Here is an 18918-nt window from a genome sequence, read left to right as displayed (position 1 = left end):
TTTTTTTTCTTTCTTTTATTATTATTATTTTTAAATAAATCTTTATTGTTCAGATTATTACAAATGTGATCCTCTTCCTCCCCTCCATTGCTCCCCTTCACCAGGTTCCCACCCCACCCTCTGTCCTTTCCCCATCCCCCATTGTCCTCATCCATAGGTGCACAGTTTTTGTTCAGTCTCTTCCCGCACCCCCACTCCCCTTTTCCCTGAGAATTGTCAGTCCACTCCCCTTCCATACCTCTGATTCTATTATATTCACCAGTTAATATTGTTCATCAGATTTTTAAATTCCCTTGGTTTTTAGATTCACTTGTTGATAGCTACGTATTTGTTGATCATAATTTTTATCTTTATCTTCTTTCTCTTCCTAAATAACCCCCTTCAGCAATTCATATAATTCTGGTTTGGTGGTGATGAACTCTTTTAGCTTTTTTTTATTTGTGAAGCTCTTTATCTGTCCTTTGATTCTGAGTGATAGCTTTGCTGGGTAGATTATTTTTGGCTGTAGGTTCTTGTTATTCATCACCTTGAATATTTCTTGCCATTCCCGTCTGGCCTGCATGGTTTCTGTTGAGAAATCAGCTGACAATCTTATGGGTGCTCCTTTATAGGTCACTACCTGCTTTTCTCTTGCTGCTTTTAATATTCTCTCTTTGTCTTTTGCTCTTGGAATTTTAATTATGATATGTCTTGGTGTGGTCCTCCTTGGATTCCTTTTGTTTGGGGTTCTGCGGGCTTCCTGGACTTGTAAGTCTATTTCTTTCCCCAGGTGGGGGAAGTTTTCTGTCACTATTTCTTCTAGTACTCTTTCGGTATCTTGCTCTCTCTCCTCTAGAATCCCCATAATTCTGATGTTGGTTCGCTTGAAATTGTCCCAGAGGTTTCTTACACTATCTTCAACTTTCTGGATTCTTTTTTCTCCCTTCTGCAGAGGAGTGTCCTCTGGCTCTTTGTGTTCTAAATCTTTGTCTTGATTCTTGCGATCTTCCAGTCTGTTTTTAGGACTTTGTATAATATTTTTTATTTCAGACAATGTTTTCTTCATTTCTTGTTGATCCCTTATTATTTCTAGTTGCTCCCTTTTCATATCCTCATAGGTCTCATTTATTTTATCGGCCTTTTTTAGGTTATTGTTGAATAACCTTATAACTGTAGTTTTGAACTCAATGTCCAATCTTTTCTTTTCCTCCATCTCCTTCCTTTGTGTTCTTCTTCTTGTCTGCATTTTAGTTGTTTCCCTGATTTGATGGAATAGCTTTGTGTGCTAGGTGTTCTGGTAGAGCCCAGTAGCACAGCCTTCCCAGTTACCTGCAGTGGACAGTCTTGGTCTAGCCCTTTGTGGACTGTGTGTGCAGTCTTGTTGTTAAGCCTTGCTTATTGTTGGTATCACTGGGAAGCGTTGATCTCCAAGCCAATTGGCTGTGAGGATCAGCAGTGACTCAGCTAGGAGGGTTTCCGTACTCTGCTTGAATAGGGCGGGGTCTCGGGGTGGCGCAGACAATCTTTGGTTCCCTGTCAGTCTCGCCTTAGAAAAGTCCTGTTCGTGGAGAGTTTTTGAAGATTGGTTGCAGGCGAGTGCGCACCTCTTTGGTAAAGGCGCAGACAAGCTTTGGATTCCTACAAGTCCCTCCTTAGAGAAAGCCAGCCTCTGGGAGAGCTTCTGTGCTCAGCCACAGGTAGGGCGGAGTCTCGGGTTGGTGCAGACAAACTTTGTTTTCCCTTCGGCTCCTCCCCAAGACCCGCAGTAATGGCCTCTGGCTTCACACACCTCCAAGAGATCTCTGCCCACTGCCTGACAGTCTGGCTTCTCCCTGTCTGGGGCCGTTTATCAGAGCAATAGGGTGATTCTGTTTTCCTCTCGGACAAGAAAGCCAGCTGCGTTAGCTGTTTGCCCTCTCCGCGCCAGGAGTAAGCCAGTAGCGAACTCAGCCCAGCCCGCCCTCTCTGCATGCAGGGAGTAAGCCAGCAGCAATCTCGGTCCGGCCCTTCCTCTCCACACTGGGATTAAGCCAGCGCCTTTTCGCACACACAGTTCTCCGTACCTTCACAGTTCCTGAGGTTCAGCGTGCCTTCTCTCTCCTTCCCAGATGGCAGAGCCTCCTCTCAGCCAGTCGTCTGGCGCTTCAGGGAAATGCCTCCCCTGTTTTTCAGTTCTAAATTCAAATTTGTTGTGGTAGGCTGCATTCGGGTGTCTACCCTATGCCGCCATCTTGGTTTCTCCGGGAATAACTTTCTTAAAAAGCCCAAGAAAGCACTGTGGTAGTTACTGTGACATGTTAGCAGCTGAATGGTAACTTGTTGAGTGCTGTGCAGGGGAACCTTCTAGGCTGATGGAAATGTTCCTTACCTGAGCCGTTCCACCCAACAGCCAGTAACCACATAGCTCTCAAATGCTTGAAATATGGCTAGTGTGTTTTTAAGTTTTATTAAATTTTACTTAATTAAAATTTCAATAGCCAGTAATAGCTAATGAGTACTTGATTAGATAGCATAGACCTGTGTCATATTTGAAATACATTTAATCATATATATATATATATATATATATATATACACACACACACACACAATATATATATATTTAAATCACAATATGGTTTTTAGATTAATGGACTCCAGAGTTACAGCTCTGAGGTGGCCCTGGAAGTTATATCTGTGGAGGTGTCATTAGAAACTGTGGCTTTTGAGGGTCATGAGGCTCCTACACCAGGGCCGCTCCTGCTCTTGCTGGTGTGGATTTTGCCTCCTTGCACAAGAGCTGTCCACCTGCACAGGACTGTAGCAAGAAGTCCCGGAGACTAGGAAAGCTTGGAGCTGCCAGCCAGCTGTGATTCCAGGGCTGGATCTCTCGGAGAGTCAACTGATGCTGATGGGGATAGCAATCTGAATCTACTTATTGCCCCTTGAATTGTCTGGTCCTGCAAGATTTGTTTATAAACCTTCCCTAAGCAAAGTTATCAGTGCTGGCCCAGGCCAGGCCTTTGGTTGAGGTTTTAAAGCCCCAGCACATAGGGCTCTTTAAGAACTTGCAAAGGGGACCGGAAAACCCCATATTTGGGAGACAAAGGGCTGAAAAGGATATAAAAAGGGACAACTTCCATGTTGCTGTCCAGAATTTGAAAAACATTTTTCTCTGGGCCCACATGTAATAATAATAATAATAATAATAATAATAATAATAATAAAGTGTAACTCTATTTCTCTAAGCGTTACTTGGGTTTCTCCAGTCTTCTGCCACATTGCGATGTGTGGCCTGTGGTAATCTCACGAGTCTAAATACTTAATCTAAGAAGACCTGGTGTTCCTGACACAATTGACCTTTATTCACCCAGAGTAAAAACAAACAAAATTGGATAAATTGGGCTGAGAAAAGACAGACTGCCAAGACTCATTAAAGTTTTAATGTCCCCTCAATTGTTTACAACTACTATTTAGAAAATAGTTCTATAAAATATAACATAAAATAAATTAAAAAGTCAGTTTTTACTTAAGCTACCTTACCTTGTCCTTGACATACTGCATAATTACAGTGTAAAGGAGGCCCTTAGGTATAGTCATCCCACGAGCATAAGAGTGTGTCTTCCCAGATCTTATGGAGGTCTGCTCCTCACCACCCAACGTGAAGTCACCCCCAGTGCTTTAATATTACTTCACTCCGTTTTCTTCACAAGCGACATCACTAGCCAAAATGATCTTCTTTATTTGTTCATTTGTTTATTTTATTCATTTGTTTGATCTCTCTCCTTCCCCAGATCCCCACCAAAACCCTAAAGACATTGTGTCCTTAATTCTGTACTGTTATTAGAGAGCAAATGTGAGGAGGTGATCCTAGAATACCATAAACTTGGGCTAGCTGAAGCACTCCACACTCTGTAGATGATTTGTAGGAGAATGAAATGCCCATCAATTTAATGTATTCTTCTGGATGTTAGAACTTTGTTTCTTGCTCCACACTCTCCTCGATTTTTCATCACCACTCTCGTAGGCAACTTTTCTGTGTTGTAATTATTTGAGTATCCTAGGGCAAAAGCAAATAAAAAAACAGCCTCCATTTAGGCGGTCATTAAACTACTAGAATATATGCTAAGAATGCAAAGGAATATGCAAAACTTACTTATGAAATGGAGATATTTGTTGGAGGCTTTAAATGTGTATATTAAAAATACCTTTGTTGGTCTGTAGTTTGAATACATCGTGCACATATGTATGTATTTTACTTTTTTAAATCAGTTTTATTGAGGTGTGGAGAGTGGCTACTGTGTTTGGCCAGGTTCAAGCCTCAGACTAATGAGAGGACACAGTCCTCTCATGGCAAAGTCACATGCAAGTCCCAGCTTGGAGGGCAAAGCCCTTCCAGCACAATTATGCCCAAAAGCTCTAGTTGTAAGCTTGAACCTGTGCTCCTAACACGTGGTCCCATGTGATGAGTGATGTGGGCTTGGTAGAGTTCAGGTGCGTGTAATTGAATAGATTCAAAATTCAAAAACCACGCCCTTACTTTGCCTCGTGGAATCTGGCTGTAAAATAAAGAGACAGCTTACAGGCTGTGGTACTGTCTCCATCAGAGAGGGCAGCAACCCACCCAGACCCAGCTTTCTTCTCTTGTCTGTCTTTCCCAAATCCTTCACGGCCCCCTCCCAGGTTCACCCTTGGCTGTGCTGGCGCGGCACATTGAGGTATAATTTATATGTTGTAAAGTGCACTTATTTTAAAGGTACAGTTCAATGATTTTTAGCAAGTGTAAGGTACAAATGTTTTGATTGAACAATGAGATGCTCCTTTCAGTTCATTGGATTGGTGCAGTTTAGAAATTGAGTGAATAGGAAAATGTGGACCGCCTGGAGCAAGATGAGGCCAGCCTAAAATAAAAGTAGCAAATGTGTTGAATATAGTTTTTACCTGATATGGAAACCTGTATATCCTGGTTTTTATTGGATATGTGAGCCTCTTGGTATCAGAATTTGTCCCACTTGTAAAGAAATATAGATTATCACACTGCATATTGTGTGATGGTAGTTTTTAGGGAGATTTTTAAAAAATGCAACTTCTGACTTTATGCTTGTGGAAAATAATTTACATTTAATTTATAATAGAATTGTATTGACTGTGTTCTGATTTGGAATAACTGCAGGGAAAATCACCTGGGCCAACACAAGTCGGGTGTCATTTATTAGGGGTTTAGTTGTGAAAGGAAACTAATTTCAATTTCAGCACTGACAGCTGTTGAGTGAATGTTCCTGTGATATCCTTCACAGCAGGAAATGATATATTGTAACTTCTGCTCCCCCTGATTTCCTACACGCCCAACAATGCAAACTGCAGGGATTGTGCTTTCTAAATGTCTGAATAGCCTCGCTCGTGTGGACAGATTGTTTTTTGTGTGTGTGTGTTTTGTATTTTTTTTAACATCCAAAGTGGGTGAAATTGTGATTGCAAAAGTGGATATATGGGTGATACACAAAATCTTGGTTTCCTCCTCCTGAAATTGTTTTTCCATTTGTGCCATGATTACACCTGGCTTTCTGAGGAAAGGTCGTATTGGAGCTCTTTCAGAGAATGATGTAGGAGATTGCAGCTTGTTTGAAAGATGCATGGGTTTACTTTTTTAATGCTCCAAATAGATATGTTTCCTGTATGCAGAGATCAGTTTTGGTTACTTGTGATACTTTCTTCACTGCTTTTTAAAAATTTTACACTAGTTTTTAAGATATGATAAACTATAGCCTGCCACATAGAACGGAGTAGATAGTTTTAACCTCCCTAGGTTCAAGAGTACTGGGAAATTCTTGACAAAGAAAGGAAATAGGTGTTATATGTTATTGTTTAGGAGCCAGTCTGTTGCTCTGGAGGGTGGCAGAGTGACACTCCCCAAGAATGGGAGAGGAATTCCTGCCGGTCTGGCTCAGGGTCTTGTCCCACCTAAAGTGGCTTCTTACAAACAACAGAGGAGTGGACAATTGCAAATAGATGTTGAGGCAGGCCAAGCAACCTCAAAGATTTCCAAATAGAAATTTGTCACAGCTTTATTTTCCCCCAAAGAAACGATTCAGTTTACCTCCAAACTAATAAGAATTCAAGATTGCTTCTCTAATAATGCACATGGCAAACTGTGGCTCAAGTTTAAAACTTGATTCCTAAGTAAAATGCTGTGAAAGGAAGCATATTTGCAGTAGACTTGAGGCACTTTCTTTAGTGGTTCAATTGCAGTTTATATTCTGCTTGCAGCTAGCAGAGCCTGATCTTAACTTGGCAGACAGAAGTCAGGTGGTCAGTTGACTGTTCCACAGATATACCTAGTCCTTGAGAATCATTTGACTGTCTTATGTCATTATGTGTTCTTCACTTTACCGCAGTGTGTTCGGTAGAAACATAGTGAGAACCACAAATTTAGTTTTAAATTATTTAAGTAAAATTAACTTTATTTAACTTCTTTCCAAAAGATCATTTAAGATGTATTTGATATGAAAAAATCATTAATGAAATTTTTCCTGTTGTATCGGGTATCAGCGAGTGAGATACAAGACGCCTTAATGAACCAATTAATTAGGATTGTTTATTGCATGCGGCCCAGAGGAGGTGTCTCTTCCAAAACTCTGAGCGAAGTCACACAGGAAGTTTTCTGTATTTGTACCCTTTGAGCTTCTTTGTCTGCAGATTTCACAAAGAGCTCTGTGTGAGTTATTGTTACAGACAGTTTGTAATCTTGGATACATAAAGAACAAACATCTGGCATAAGAATATGGGAATTAGTATCGGTATTAGTCCATTACGTTAGATGGCTAGCTTGCATGGTCAAACTAAAACAGTTATTTTCTAGAATAAGAGACTGTCTAAAAATGACAGAGTTTACAGAACAAGGGACTATCTAACAATAGCAGAGAATTTCAAACAGCAGTTTCTATACAAGATGGAGGTTACTATGCTTCATTACATTATTTTTTTTTTCACCCTAAGTCTCAGAAATCCAGTGTGTGCTTTACATTTATTGAATATCTGAATTCAGACTAAGCTATGTTTCAGGTGCTCAGTGGTCCCTTTTGGCTAGTGCCTGCTGTATTGGACAGTGCAGCTCAACCGAATGGGGCTCCACTGAAATGGAGATGGAAATGGAGACTGAAATATTTGATGTTGAATGTTTGTACTTTGGAAACTTCCTGAGAATGAAAGTGTGGATAAAACCTTTCCGGCCACCAGGTTATTCAGGGACACTTAAATCCTTCAACTTCAAGAATAAATATTTTATGTGATAGTATAAAGTAGGTTGGACAGAAATACATTTCCCCCATAATATTCAAGGAAAGAAACTGGTAAGTGTTAAGAATAAAAAAAACAACCAAAACCTTTAAATGCAATAAATTTAGGCTTGGGTGATGATGATGATTGCAATTTGAATGAAAAAATACTGTGATAAACTCAAAGATACTGTTTACAGAGATCTGCTTTGGTCCCTGAGGCAGCTCTTGGTGGGAGGGTCTTTAGATCTCCTTTCTAATCCTTGTTTGCCTGTGAGCACACTGAAGGGGATTTAGAGATTTCTTCAAAGTCACACAGAGAGTGTGCCAACCCTGACCAGCGGATTCTGAAACCTGTGCTCTCACTCACTTTCTGACTCCCTGATTCTGCCTTGCCTCCATGATTGCCTTGGGCCACTTGGACTTGGAAAAATTATGCAAATGAAGAGAAGCTACCGCTGACTCCTCAACTGTTGCAATGATCCCTGTGCTCCTTGTTTATTTCCTCACATTTTCCTCAATAGTCAGAAAAGGAGATGATTGGAGAAGTAATCACCCTTGAAAAGCTGACCCTTGCCCTCTCATTTGTCAGTTCCACCCTGTGGCATTTGTGTCTCTGTATAGGAGCTCCGGCTGCCACCGCAACCCAGGTGTGCTGATTCATCTGCTGAGGATCACGCCACAGCATGAAAAGGTTATTATTTTTTCTTAACCAGCTCATCTTGCTGTGGGACCCACAAATCCACTTTCCTACGATTTCTTCCCTTTGTTTTGAATTCTCAGCTGCTCAAAAACAATTCCCTGCCGAGAACCTAAGTGCTCCTATTGATATTGTGGGGCATTGAACAGGACTTAAATTTCTGTCCTTTCTACAAAGACCAGGAGTAGCTCTGCCTTTCCCTTGTGATTCACAGATCAGACGTGAGCAGATATATCTGTTTCAGATTTACCTGTTCAGATGGCCACTGTGTTTTTATTCTGTAAACTAGATGTTTGTGTTGAAGTGTTTTGGGAAAATTCTGGTTCCCTGGGCCTGTGATGAATTATGCTTTCCTGTCTCCATTATCCCTCAACCTCCTCAGCTCTTTGGATTAAGATTTGATTGGATTTAAAATAGGGTTGTTTTAATTTGATTATATAAATATGTTATGGATATTTTGAAAGTCGTCTTTTGCTTTCGGTTTTTAATATATTGAAGCTGTTAGCCTTACCATTTTCTGTTTACTGTGATTTTTTTTTTCCCTCCTGTATCTGAAACCTAGTTGTGCTTACCTCTTACTGTTTAATGAGCAAGATAATCTGGGAGGAAAAAGTTCCTCAGATGTGGCTGAGTTTTAATTAAGTTGCATGTAAGTTTATTGGACAAATGCTGCAGTAAGAAGATGCTTTTATATGTTCTGTGTATTTCTAGCTCTCTCAGAGTACACTAGATAACTTAGGAGCAGCTCCTCAAAATAAAAACATAATCAAAGACAAAGACTGAATTACAATACTTCAGTGTCAGCAAAGGGTTCCTTATCCACAGCTGCACAGCTCTGTTTTCTTAGAGACTGCTGTTATGCATACATGTACATTTTTAAAGGCTTTAAACTCGACAAAGCCTCAAATTTTTATTAAAATGGCAGCTTAGCACCAGTTATTGCAAAAGGAGATAGGATTTAAAGCTTGCTTTTTATTTTACTGTTTTTTTTTGTTTACAAATCTTCCTCAAGGCCTACCTATCCAATTTTAGAGTTTGCTGCTGCTTGTTTTGTGATTTGTTTTTTTATGCCACCTATCCCAACTTCTTTATCTATAAACTGTACTTTAGAAATGTCCTTGGTTTTACTTTGATTTTTCTGCCTATCTGATATCTGCTAATAACTCTTTAGATTCTGAGAAAAATAGTCTTTTTTGTATTATTCCAAAATTCCCTCTCCATATCACAGGCTTACCTTTGCACCCCTACAATAACCTTAATAAACGCAAACTACTTACCGTATTTTTCGGACCATAAGACGCTCCGGACCATAAGACGCACCAGTTTTTAGAGAAGGGAAATGAAGAAAAAAAGATTCTGAAACAAATAGTGTCCTAAAATATTTTATGTGCATTAAAACCCAACATCACAGTCATAAACACATGTAATCAACCCTGTAAAGTAAACAGCAGCATTTAGAACCATTTTAGAGCCGGGCAAGCACACAGAGACCACACAGAGCCAGGCAAGTAAAAAAACTTTTTTTTTAAAGTATATGTGTAGGCTATATTTGGACCATAAGACGCAGGGACTTTTCCCCCCCACTTCTGGGGGGAAAAAAGTGCATCTTATGGTCCGAAAAATACGGTACTTTTATGAACCCGGTCAACATTTAAGAACATTTAATGCATATAAAATTGTTAAACTACAATGATAAAATACTAAAACAAGCAGGCCTTTGACTTTTATGTGGTCATCACATCCTACTTCCAAGCCTTCAAATTCAATTCATTTTCTAGCAGTAATCTACTTTTCCACTTTGCTCCCAGCCGCTCATCCTCACTGATTGTCATCTTATGTCAGCCTTCCCTGCTCAACCCCAAGTCACCTCTCCTTTCTGGCTAAACAGGCTTCTCTGTCCAGTCGAGGCTCTGGTGTCAGTCATTCCAAAGCATTCTAATAACTATCCAGAATCCTGTAGCCTGTAGCTTTCGAAAGCATATAACTCTCTATTCTGTGCCATTTCATTGTCTAAGAACTGGATGCTGCCCATTGCTCTGTCCTCCCTCCTCCTTCTTTTAGAAGCGACCTTGTTCTCTGGGCTCCGGGACATGTGAACATGCCGTGGCACTCATCACATGTACCTCTGCATCATCTCTGGATTCTTCACTACTCTGTGACTCTTCCTTGGTTACAAAGGTGCTTAATGATTGTATGCTGAGCGATTCAGGGGTCAAACAGGGACATGTGAATACATTTTGGTTGTTTTCTTGGTAATTAGAATCTGTTATATCCAGATAAGGAAAGCAACTAGAAAAGCCTGTTATAGAGTCTGACAATCTGATGACTTTTATCCTGGGTTTTATGCATTCATAGCATTGAGTAGCGAAGGTGATAATTTTACTGGTACAGTGTAATAATTATTACATTTTAGCAAAAGTACATTATAATTGTTACATCCTACTCTCTTCAATTACATTAGAATGTAATTGACTGCTCACTGAACACATCTTTATTTTCACTACTTTTCTGGCTTTTTGGTAACTTGATAAAACTCTGTGTAACACTCACCCTTGGTGCCTTTCACCTGATACTCTGGCAAATAAAATACAAATTATGCATAGAGACTTAAGCATATATCACTGAAGTCCTTTACCACTGTATTTATGGATGAACAGACTGATGCATAGTTTGACTTGCCTGTTTTTTACTCATGGCTAATTAGGGGATAAATTAAAAATTAAAATCATATCTTGTTTTTGTTTTTTTTCAGTCTTCTCTGATTATTTCTCTTTATATTTGTCAAAATAGTGATTAATGACATTATTGGATTTTTGTGGCCCATTAAAATATGTTGGTCTGCTGTATTGAAAAAATGGAACTTGTGATATATCTCAATTTATTATTTTCTGAAAGGCTAGATGCAGGAAAACTTATACCTCCTGAATCCCTCTTTTTTTAAAAAAATTGTACATAAGTGACAATGAATGTTTCTCAAAATAACATAATTTAAAATGGACAGAAAACAGTATTTTCTGCTGATCTTTCATGTGTTTGTCCTACCTAATAATAAAAGAGCAATATGCAAATTCACCATCACTCTGCTCCACAAGTCACACCCACAAGCCACGCCAACCAGCCAATCAGAGCAAGTATGCAAATAAACCCAACCAAGATGGCTACAGTCACAGAAAGCAGAAGGAAGGTGTTTCCCCAGCAACTGAGGAAGCCAAGCTTTCCACCTGCCCTTGCCGGCCTAGGCCTCCACCAAACAGAAACGGCTACAAAGTTTTAATTATAAAAGATAAATCCAAACAGAAACGGCTGCTGCCATGGAGCGAGCAGGTGGCTTGGCTCTGCTCCAGGCTACAAAGTTTCAGTTGTAGAAGGTAAATAAATCCCAGATACCACAGCCTCTGCTTGGATTGTTGGGGGGCGTGGCCAGCCTGCAAACCATCACAGGCTCCTCGCCCAGGCTGCCCCACATCCCAAGGGAACCCCCACCCTGATCCAGGACATCCTTCAGGCAAACCAGCTGTCCCCCACCCATGCACCAGGCCTCTATCCTATCTAATAAGAGTAATATGCAGATTGACCATCACTCCAACACACAAGATGGCTGCCCTCATGTGGTCAAAGATCCTGCCCCTGTGTGGACCCAAGATAGCCACCACAAGATGGCCAGCAGGGGAGGGCAGTTGGGAGGGACCAGACCTGCAAGAGAGGGCAGTTGTGGGTGATCAAGAAGTAGGGGAGGGCAGTTGAGAGGTACCAGGAGAGCAAGGGAGGGCAGTTAGGGGCGATCAACCCTGCAGGGAAGGGCAGTTGAGAGAGCCCAGGCCTGCAAGGGAGGGCAGTTAGGGGTGATCAAGCCTTCAGGGGAGGTCAGTTAGGGGTGACCAGGCCAGCAGAGGAGGGAAGTTAGTGGCAAACAGGCTGACAGGGGAGCAGTTAGACATCAATCAGGCTGGCATGGGAGTGGTTAGGGGCATCAGGAAGGCAGGCAGGCAAGCAGTTGGGAGCCAGCAGTCCTGGATTGTGAGAGGGCAGTCTGATATCACTTGAGGGGTCCCAGATTGGAGAGGGTGCAGGCTGGGCTGAGGGACACCCCCCTCCCCCCCCGCCTACATGCACAAATTTCATGTACCAGGCCTCTAGTAAATCTATATTTGTACTTATCTTTCTATCTCTTGAACCAAGTAGAAATTATGTTGCTGTTAAAAATTACTATTTTCATGTTTTCCCAATATAAGAAATGCTCATTCATAAAATTGATTTAAAAAAAAAATCATGATGATAAGGTAATATTTTGACAATTCCTTGATGTAGCAGCTGCATTCATGCAGGAGCAGTTTGATGTAAAGCTGACACTGAGCTCTGCATGTGTTGGGAAGTGCCTCACCTCCTATTAGGAGTCTCATTTAGTAAGGTCCCTTGGCACCTCTGAGTAAAAGCCAAATGTCCACTAAAATGTTCTTAAGGATTTTTATTCTTTTATGGCAGCATTACATGTTCCTCTCCCCCCCACCCCCTTGATTGCCTTCCTTTCTTCATCTGTGGGCACTACTTTATTTAGGATCTCACCTTCTCTTGTCTGGAGTATTGCGGTATTCTGCCAACTGATTTTCTATTGCCCAGTCTCTCCCCTTTCCAGTTGTTCTTCCATTCTGCTTACTTTCGCAAATATAAACTTGATTACGTAACTTCTTGCCTGAAAAATGTTTTCATGGTTCTCTAGTATTGGATACAATGTTTCCTATGACCTGTCTATGCTATATCCAATAATATCCCCCACCTAGGCCTCATCTATCCATAACTAGTTCAAAGATATATGAAATAGTTGTGATGTTCCAACTCTTTTGACCAAAACGTAAGTTATCCTTTTTGGTCATAAATAGAGGAGAAGTCTGTTTCCTAATTCTGAAGCTTAACATTTCATTTCTGTCATTTTTCCTTCCCATGGGCTCCATACTTGTCCTCACTGGGTTGGCTGATGGCCATTTTCCTGTCTATTAATAATGATTTTAGAAATATGATGTCTATATAGTTTCCTTATATCCTCTCGGTAGTTATTTATATCCATTAAAGTCTTTGCACTAATCATTGCTACCATTCTGTTTCTTTTTTACTTTTCCCCCTTGGAATTTAGCCCTTTTGCATATTCTATCAAAGTATGGAGGAATAGGCATTTACACTATCATTCGGGCAAATGTTTGGGTTCTTTTTATATATCTCCTCTTTGTATTTAGTATACTACATTAGTCTGGGCTGAGAGAAGCTTCCTTGTGCTAACCGCTAGCACTGTTTACTCAATAACTATAGTCATGTTCATACATCGTCTTACAGTTTTTAGAGGACTTTTGCATTTCTTAATCAGTTGATCTGAACAGCCCTGTTAGAGGATTACAATCACTTTATAGGCTAAGAGGCTGAAGGTCATGTGGGTCATTGGAGCGGCCTGTAGGATTGTGCTTCCTCCTCCTTCCAGCCTGTTTTCGCTATACTCATTGGTCAAGGCTGCCATTGTTCTATGTACTGGAATACGATTTACCGATTTTAATTAGTACTTTGAATATATTATTTCACTTAATTTGCCAGCATTCCTGGCAGTGGACATGCCTGGCATTATTAATGCCATTTTACAGATGAGGATAGTGTAAATCGGGACAGTCAAGAGACTCACCCCGGTTTGCCAGCTCGGGACTTAGAAAACAAAAACCAGGGCAAGTCTTTGGACACTGAGCCCACTGCTGTTTCCATTGGCCATGCTGCCTCTTTGCTCCACTGTAAGGTGGAAACTGAAACTCGTTTTTATTTTTGGGATTTCATTGACACAATTATCTGATTTTGCTCTATCCTGAAGGGGTTCCTCATGTATGGCAGTGGGAGATTTGACATTGGGTGGTGGGCACACAGTACAATATACAGATCTTGTAACATAGAAACCCACACCTGAAACCTGTGTGATCAGATTAATAAATGTCACCCTAATAAATTTGATAAATTAAATGGCAACTTTTGGTTTAACTAAGCATGAATTTTATGTGCCATGGAATCACTGTGATTAAAGGAATGGTTATAGTGATACATTATCACAGAAATGTATACATTTCTGTCATACATTATCAGATACTTCTTACTTAAGGGATAAATACACCAGAGGCAAGAAGGTGCGTTTTAGGTAAGGGATTATTCTGTATCACTCCTTGGCATTCCACTCATCTTGCTCTCTGTGATTTTTCAGGCCTTTCTTAGCACATGGAAGGGAGGGCGATAGGAAGTCTACACTCCTAATAGTCTCCTAGCCTGTGGCTAAGGCATCCCCAGTAGTACTGTAGTTTTGCTTCATCATTCATTCCCATTGTTTAGTCAATATAATTGATTGATTGTAGGAACAACAGCCTTTCTACAGAGCCTCTTGAGTGTGTATATTTATACTGTTCTGCAGCAAGAATCTTTACTGACCTGGTCGAATGTGGAGGTCACAATGATGCTTTATTCCAGGTTTCCCCTTAGCTGTGGAGTCTGCATAGATCATGGTTTGATTATATTTTTCTGTGTAAGCCAGCAGCTGGTTTTCACTGTGTCAGTGTCTGAATGTCTGCTTCTGAGTCGCTGTTTATGGAGTTAGACATGGCTGTGATGCTATGTAAAGACATAAAAAATTTACAAAAGTATATACATACCAAGTTAAAAATCCTAACTTATGAATAATATTACAGGGAAACTTGTTATGGTATGTGAAAAGGCAAAGAATCGGGAGTCAAAAAGTTTGAGCTCCTTACTGTACTGTGGGCTTCCTTTCTGATCTAACAAGTTTCCAGCTCCTCTGAGCTTTCATTTCCTCATTTGTCGAATGTAAAATAAAAATGCTCTGTCGGGGCTGTGAGGATGTTATTTATAGGATATAGATAAGAACTCTGCATATCTAAAATGCCATATAGATGTTATTTATTTTAGTAAACAGTGATTACTATATGTCAGGTCTTTTTAAATAATGTTTTTTTTTAATTTTTCAATTACAGTTGACATAACAATATTATGTTATACATATAGTGGTTAGACATTTACATACCTCATGAAGTGATCACCCCGGTAAGTCTAGTACCTATCTGACACCATACATAATGACTACAATGTTACTGATTATATTCCCTATGTGGTACTTGATGGAAAATTATTTCAATTCAGACCGCCTATCAGCACTGGAAAGCAGGCAGTATTATCTCCATTCGACAGACAAGGAACCAGGGATACAGAGTGTGTAAGGAACTGGCTGAGGGACTTAGCACTAGTGCATAGTCCTGATTTAAGCTCCAGTTTCTCCTTTGCTGCTATTAATTAAAAATCAGCAGTCGAGGTTTGAACTTTAACAATTTGCATTACGTTTCTAAGAATGGACGTGGCATGCGAGACTGTCACTGTAGTTTTGTACTGTTTTAGGGAAGTTACTACTTAAATGGATTCTACTAAAACACTTAGCTATGTTCCTGCTAAGATTTATGTATAAAATGTTTTCTCATTCTGACTTAACATCAGCATAAAAAATTCCCTTTGATGTGATCTAAAATGTCTTACAAATCTTATCTTAATAATTTTTCTTTTTCTCTTTAGTCATTCCTACACTGGTCAAGACTACAGTACACTGGGCAGTGCGGGGAAGATTTCTTTGGATCAGATTGACTCGGTAAGCATCACATCCTTTTAAATTTAGATCTTTGTCAATGGACGAAGCACAGATTTTCTTCAACCGAAGATTATTTTGGGGTCAGAATATTGGGAGAGAGTATTATTCCTTTGTCTGCCAATCATTTTAAAGAAATCCTATTTGCTATAAAAAGAAATTTTAAAATCATAAAAATACCAAAATTAATCAGGAAATTGTTTGTATTCTGAGGAAAACAGGATTTGATTAATTAATGGGGAATTCTTTTATAGCTAAGTGGTATTCATGTGTTTATATTTAAATAACATCTACATTTAGAAAAGAAGAAATGGAAAATACTAAATGTATCTGTTTGCTAGGCTTCTGTAACAAAATAACACAGACTGGGTGCTTTAAACAAGAGAAATTTATTTTCTCCTAGTTTTGGAGGCTAGAATTTCAAGATCAAGATGTTAGCACATTTGATTTCTTGTGTGGCTCTTCTCACTGGGTTCCCACTGTACAGCCATCCCTGGTGTCTCTTCCTCTTCTTAGGAATTAGACCAGGGCCCCACCCCCACAATCTCATTTAACTTTCCTTTTTTTTAAAGATCCCATATCCAAATAACAGTCACATTCTGAGGTACTGGGGATTAAGACTTTATCATGAATTTTGGGAGGATGAAATTTTTTCTATAACACTTGAGTCTAGGTAGGCTCCCATCCTTGGGTTGCCACTAGATTACTGGTCAGCTCATTACAACTCCACTTTGTGGTACCATTGTAAAATGAAAGAGTAGCATACTTTACTATAGTCTGTAGGATTTCTCTTTAACACATAATTGATAACACACTTTATTAGAAAAAAGAAAAATAAACCAGCCATAAATTATGATCAACACTGGCGGTTAATATGTCTATACATAACAATAGAATTGCCCACATTATACAGTTGATTTGAAATCTCTAATACTTCCTCCTGCCAAATAATTGTGTTTGTTATGTGAATAGTTAGAAGTTCATTCTACTTCTAATCCTATCCTATTAATTTAAGCAAATGTGAAATTGGTTGAATACTGTAGGAAGACACAGAAATATAGTCATTTAGAGATTATATATTGAGCCTATCAGTTAGATACCAGCCTCTGTGATGTGGATACAGAGGTGAATAAAACAAGAAGAACCTCTCCTTTCATTGACTTACTGGAGGGAGTAGACAACATCCTATATAATAAAAGGCTAATATGCAAATCGTCCCCTTGGGAGTGCGACCACTTGCTATGATGTGCACTGACCATCATGGGGCGGCACAGAATGAAGGAAGGCCCTGGTCGGCAGCCAGAAGGCCCTGATTGGCCCTAATCACTGGCCAGGCCTTGGGATCCTACCTGTGCAATAATTTTGTGCACTGGGCCTCTAGTAGTAAATAATAAGCAATATCATGATAAATTAAGTGCTGTGATGGTCATTTCTGTCTGTGGGTCTGGGAAAGATCCTGTGCTAGGTGATAGACATACCCTTATCTGGATCTCTTTCTAACTCAGGTCTTTAGCACAGCCCTGGATGTTCTCCATGTCTTTTCTAAATGTTTCCTTTAGATTTCTCACTGAAATCTGGCTCCCTTAATGACACCATTGGCTCTCTAGCCTCTTTCAAGTAGAAACTGCTTTTTTCTTCCACACCCTCTGTTAGATTATGGGATGTGTCTTCCTTGGTCCACAGCACCACTTCCAAACTGTTTCTCTGCCTCCATTGTCAGAACTCCAACTCCTTTCAAGCCCTTGCGATCCTATTGTACCACCTTGTTACTTACTGTTCTTGGCCTCCACAGTACCCATGTTGATAATTCACCCCATACCCTGGCCTTATCATCTTTTGTCTGCTCAACATCCACAATCATGTCTCTGCTTTTCCATTTCCATTTTTGGATTATTGTCAAAATCTCTTAAGCATTCTTCCTGCCTCTGTATAGTCTGTTCATTACATAACAGCCAGAGTTCTCTATGTTTATTAGATCATGTCAGTCTTCTGGTTACAACCCTCTGTTGGGTTTCACCACATTTAGACTAAAATCTGAACTCATTATTATGGCCTCTAAAGTCATATGTTCTTACATTTCAATTTCATCGTCTCCATTCTGGCTCACTCACTGTGCTCTGCCATAGGGACCTCGAACAGTATTCTTGGATCTTTATTGGACTGGAATCCTACTTATGCTGATGTCTTAGCTGCAGTGCCATCTCCTCAGAGGGACCTCTCTGGCCACTCAAGTTGAAATACTCCCCTCTCATTTACATTTGACCCCATTATTCTACTTTATGTCCAGTGCTTTTGGAATCAGACATTATGTGTTTTTTTTGTATGTGTGTGGTGTTTTTTTTTTAATTTAATTTATGTCTGTGTATTGCCTAGCTCCTCCCATTAGACTATAGCTTCTTTAATGATAGGGTGTTTGGTTCATTGCTGGTTGTCCAGGACTGTATACACAGTTGTATTCAATAGATATTTGGTGATTCGATAAGTAATCAAGAATTGTGCCACAAGCTGTTGAAGTTGTACTGGGTCTTGTCAAATGGCTTGATTTTGGCTAGATAGCATGGGAGTGCCAGGACTATACCAGGCAGGGCTGGTGGAGTGAGAAAAGTGAGAAGGTACAAAACATGACTTGTGATCATGAGATAAACCAGCTAGCTGGAGCACGTGTTCATGATGGTACAGTATCAGGCTGGGCCTTCTTACCCCTCCCTGACACAGTGCTTCCATGGCATTTGGTTTATGCCCTTGTTGGAGTCCTCATGTAATTTGTTATATGAGTTTAGATTATATGACATGGAATGTATTAGTGACCGCTTCTTTTTTTTAAACTGAATTACAAGGAAATTTATGTTTTACTCACCTTCTTGTTACCTAAAACATCTAATAAATATTTGTTTTGTGACATAATTGAAAAAATAGTTCAGTATAGACATTGAGGGAATCTTGTATGTTCAAACTAAGGATGTTGAATATTTATTGATGTTTTTGAACTAGAACAATAGTTAAGAAAAGTAATTTTGTAATAGTATGAAGGAACATAGAAATCTTTCCAGTAGTGCTGCCAAGGGAGGATAGAGAGAGATATGACTCTGAACCAGGAATGGACAATTCAGTTGTTATTATGAAAGGATGAAGAAACTCGTGGCCACTAGAGGGAGCAGCAACCTCAATCATAGTGAGTCCTGCGCCTGTTTAAGGTAAAGTTGAGTTTGTCAAGGAATACATAAGGGGGTGAGAATTTTTCTCGAGAGGAGGCTATTTGAGGAAGTCAGAGAGGATGCAGTTAAGACCATAAATGAAAAAGTTGAATTGAAAGTGGGCAATGA

The 18918-nt window shown here is 39.8% G+C and overlaps 1 protein-coding gene across 3 annotated transcripts in view; it reads left to right on the top strand.

The window, feature by feature from the left end:
- Positions 1-18918, top strand: part of PRIM2 (DNA primase subunit 2) — a 278619-nt gene that overhangs the window by 170473 nt on the left and 89228 nt on the right. For all 3 annotated transcript variants that reach the window (XM_036414771.2, XM_045572854.1, XM_045572855.1), the window contains exon 9: positions 15526-15598. In XM_036414771.2, the coding sequence (XP_036270664.1) occupies positions 15526-15598 (73 nt within the window). The remainder of the gene's footprint in view (positions 1-15525; positions 15599-18918) is intronic.

Source organism: Pipistrellus kuhlii, unplaced genomic scaffold (assembly GCF_014108245.1).
Source record: "Pipistrellus kuhlii isolate mPipKuh1 unplaced genomic scaffold, mPipKuh1.p scaffold_m20_p_5, whole genome shotgun sequence".
Taxonomy (NCBI): domain Eukaryota; kingdom Metazoa; phylum Chordata; class Mammalia; order Chiroptera; family Vespertilionidae; genus Pipistrellus; species Pipistrellus kuhlii.
This window is presented reverse-complemented; position numbering and strand designations above follow the sequence as displayed.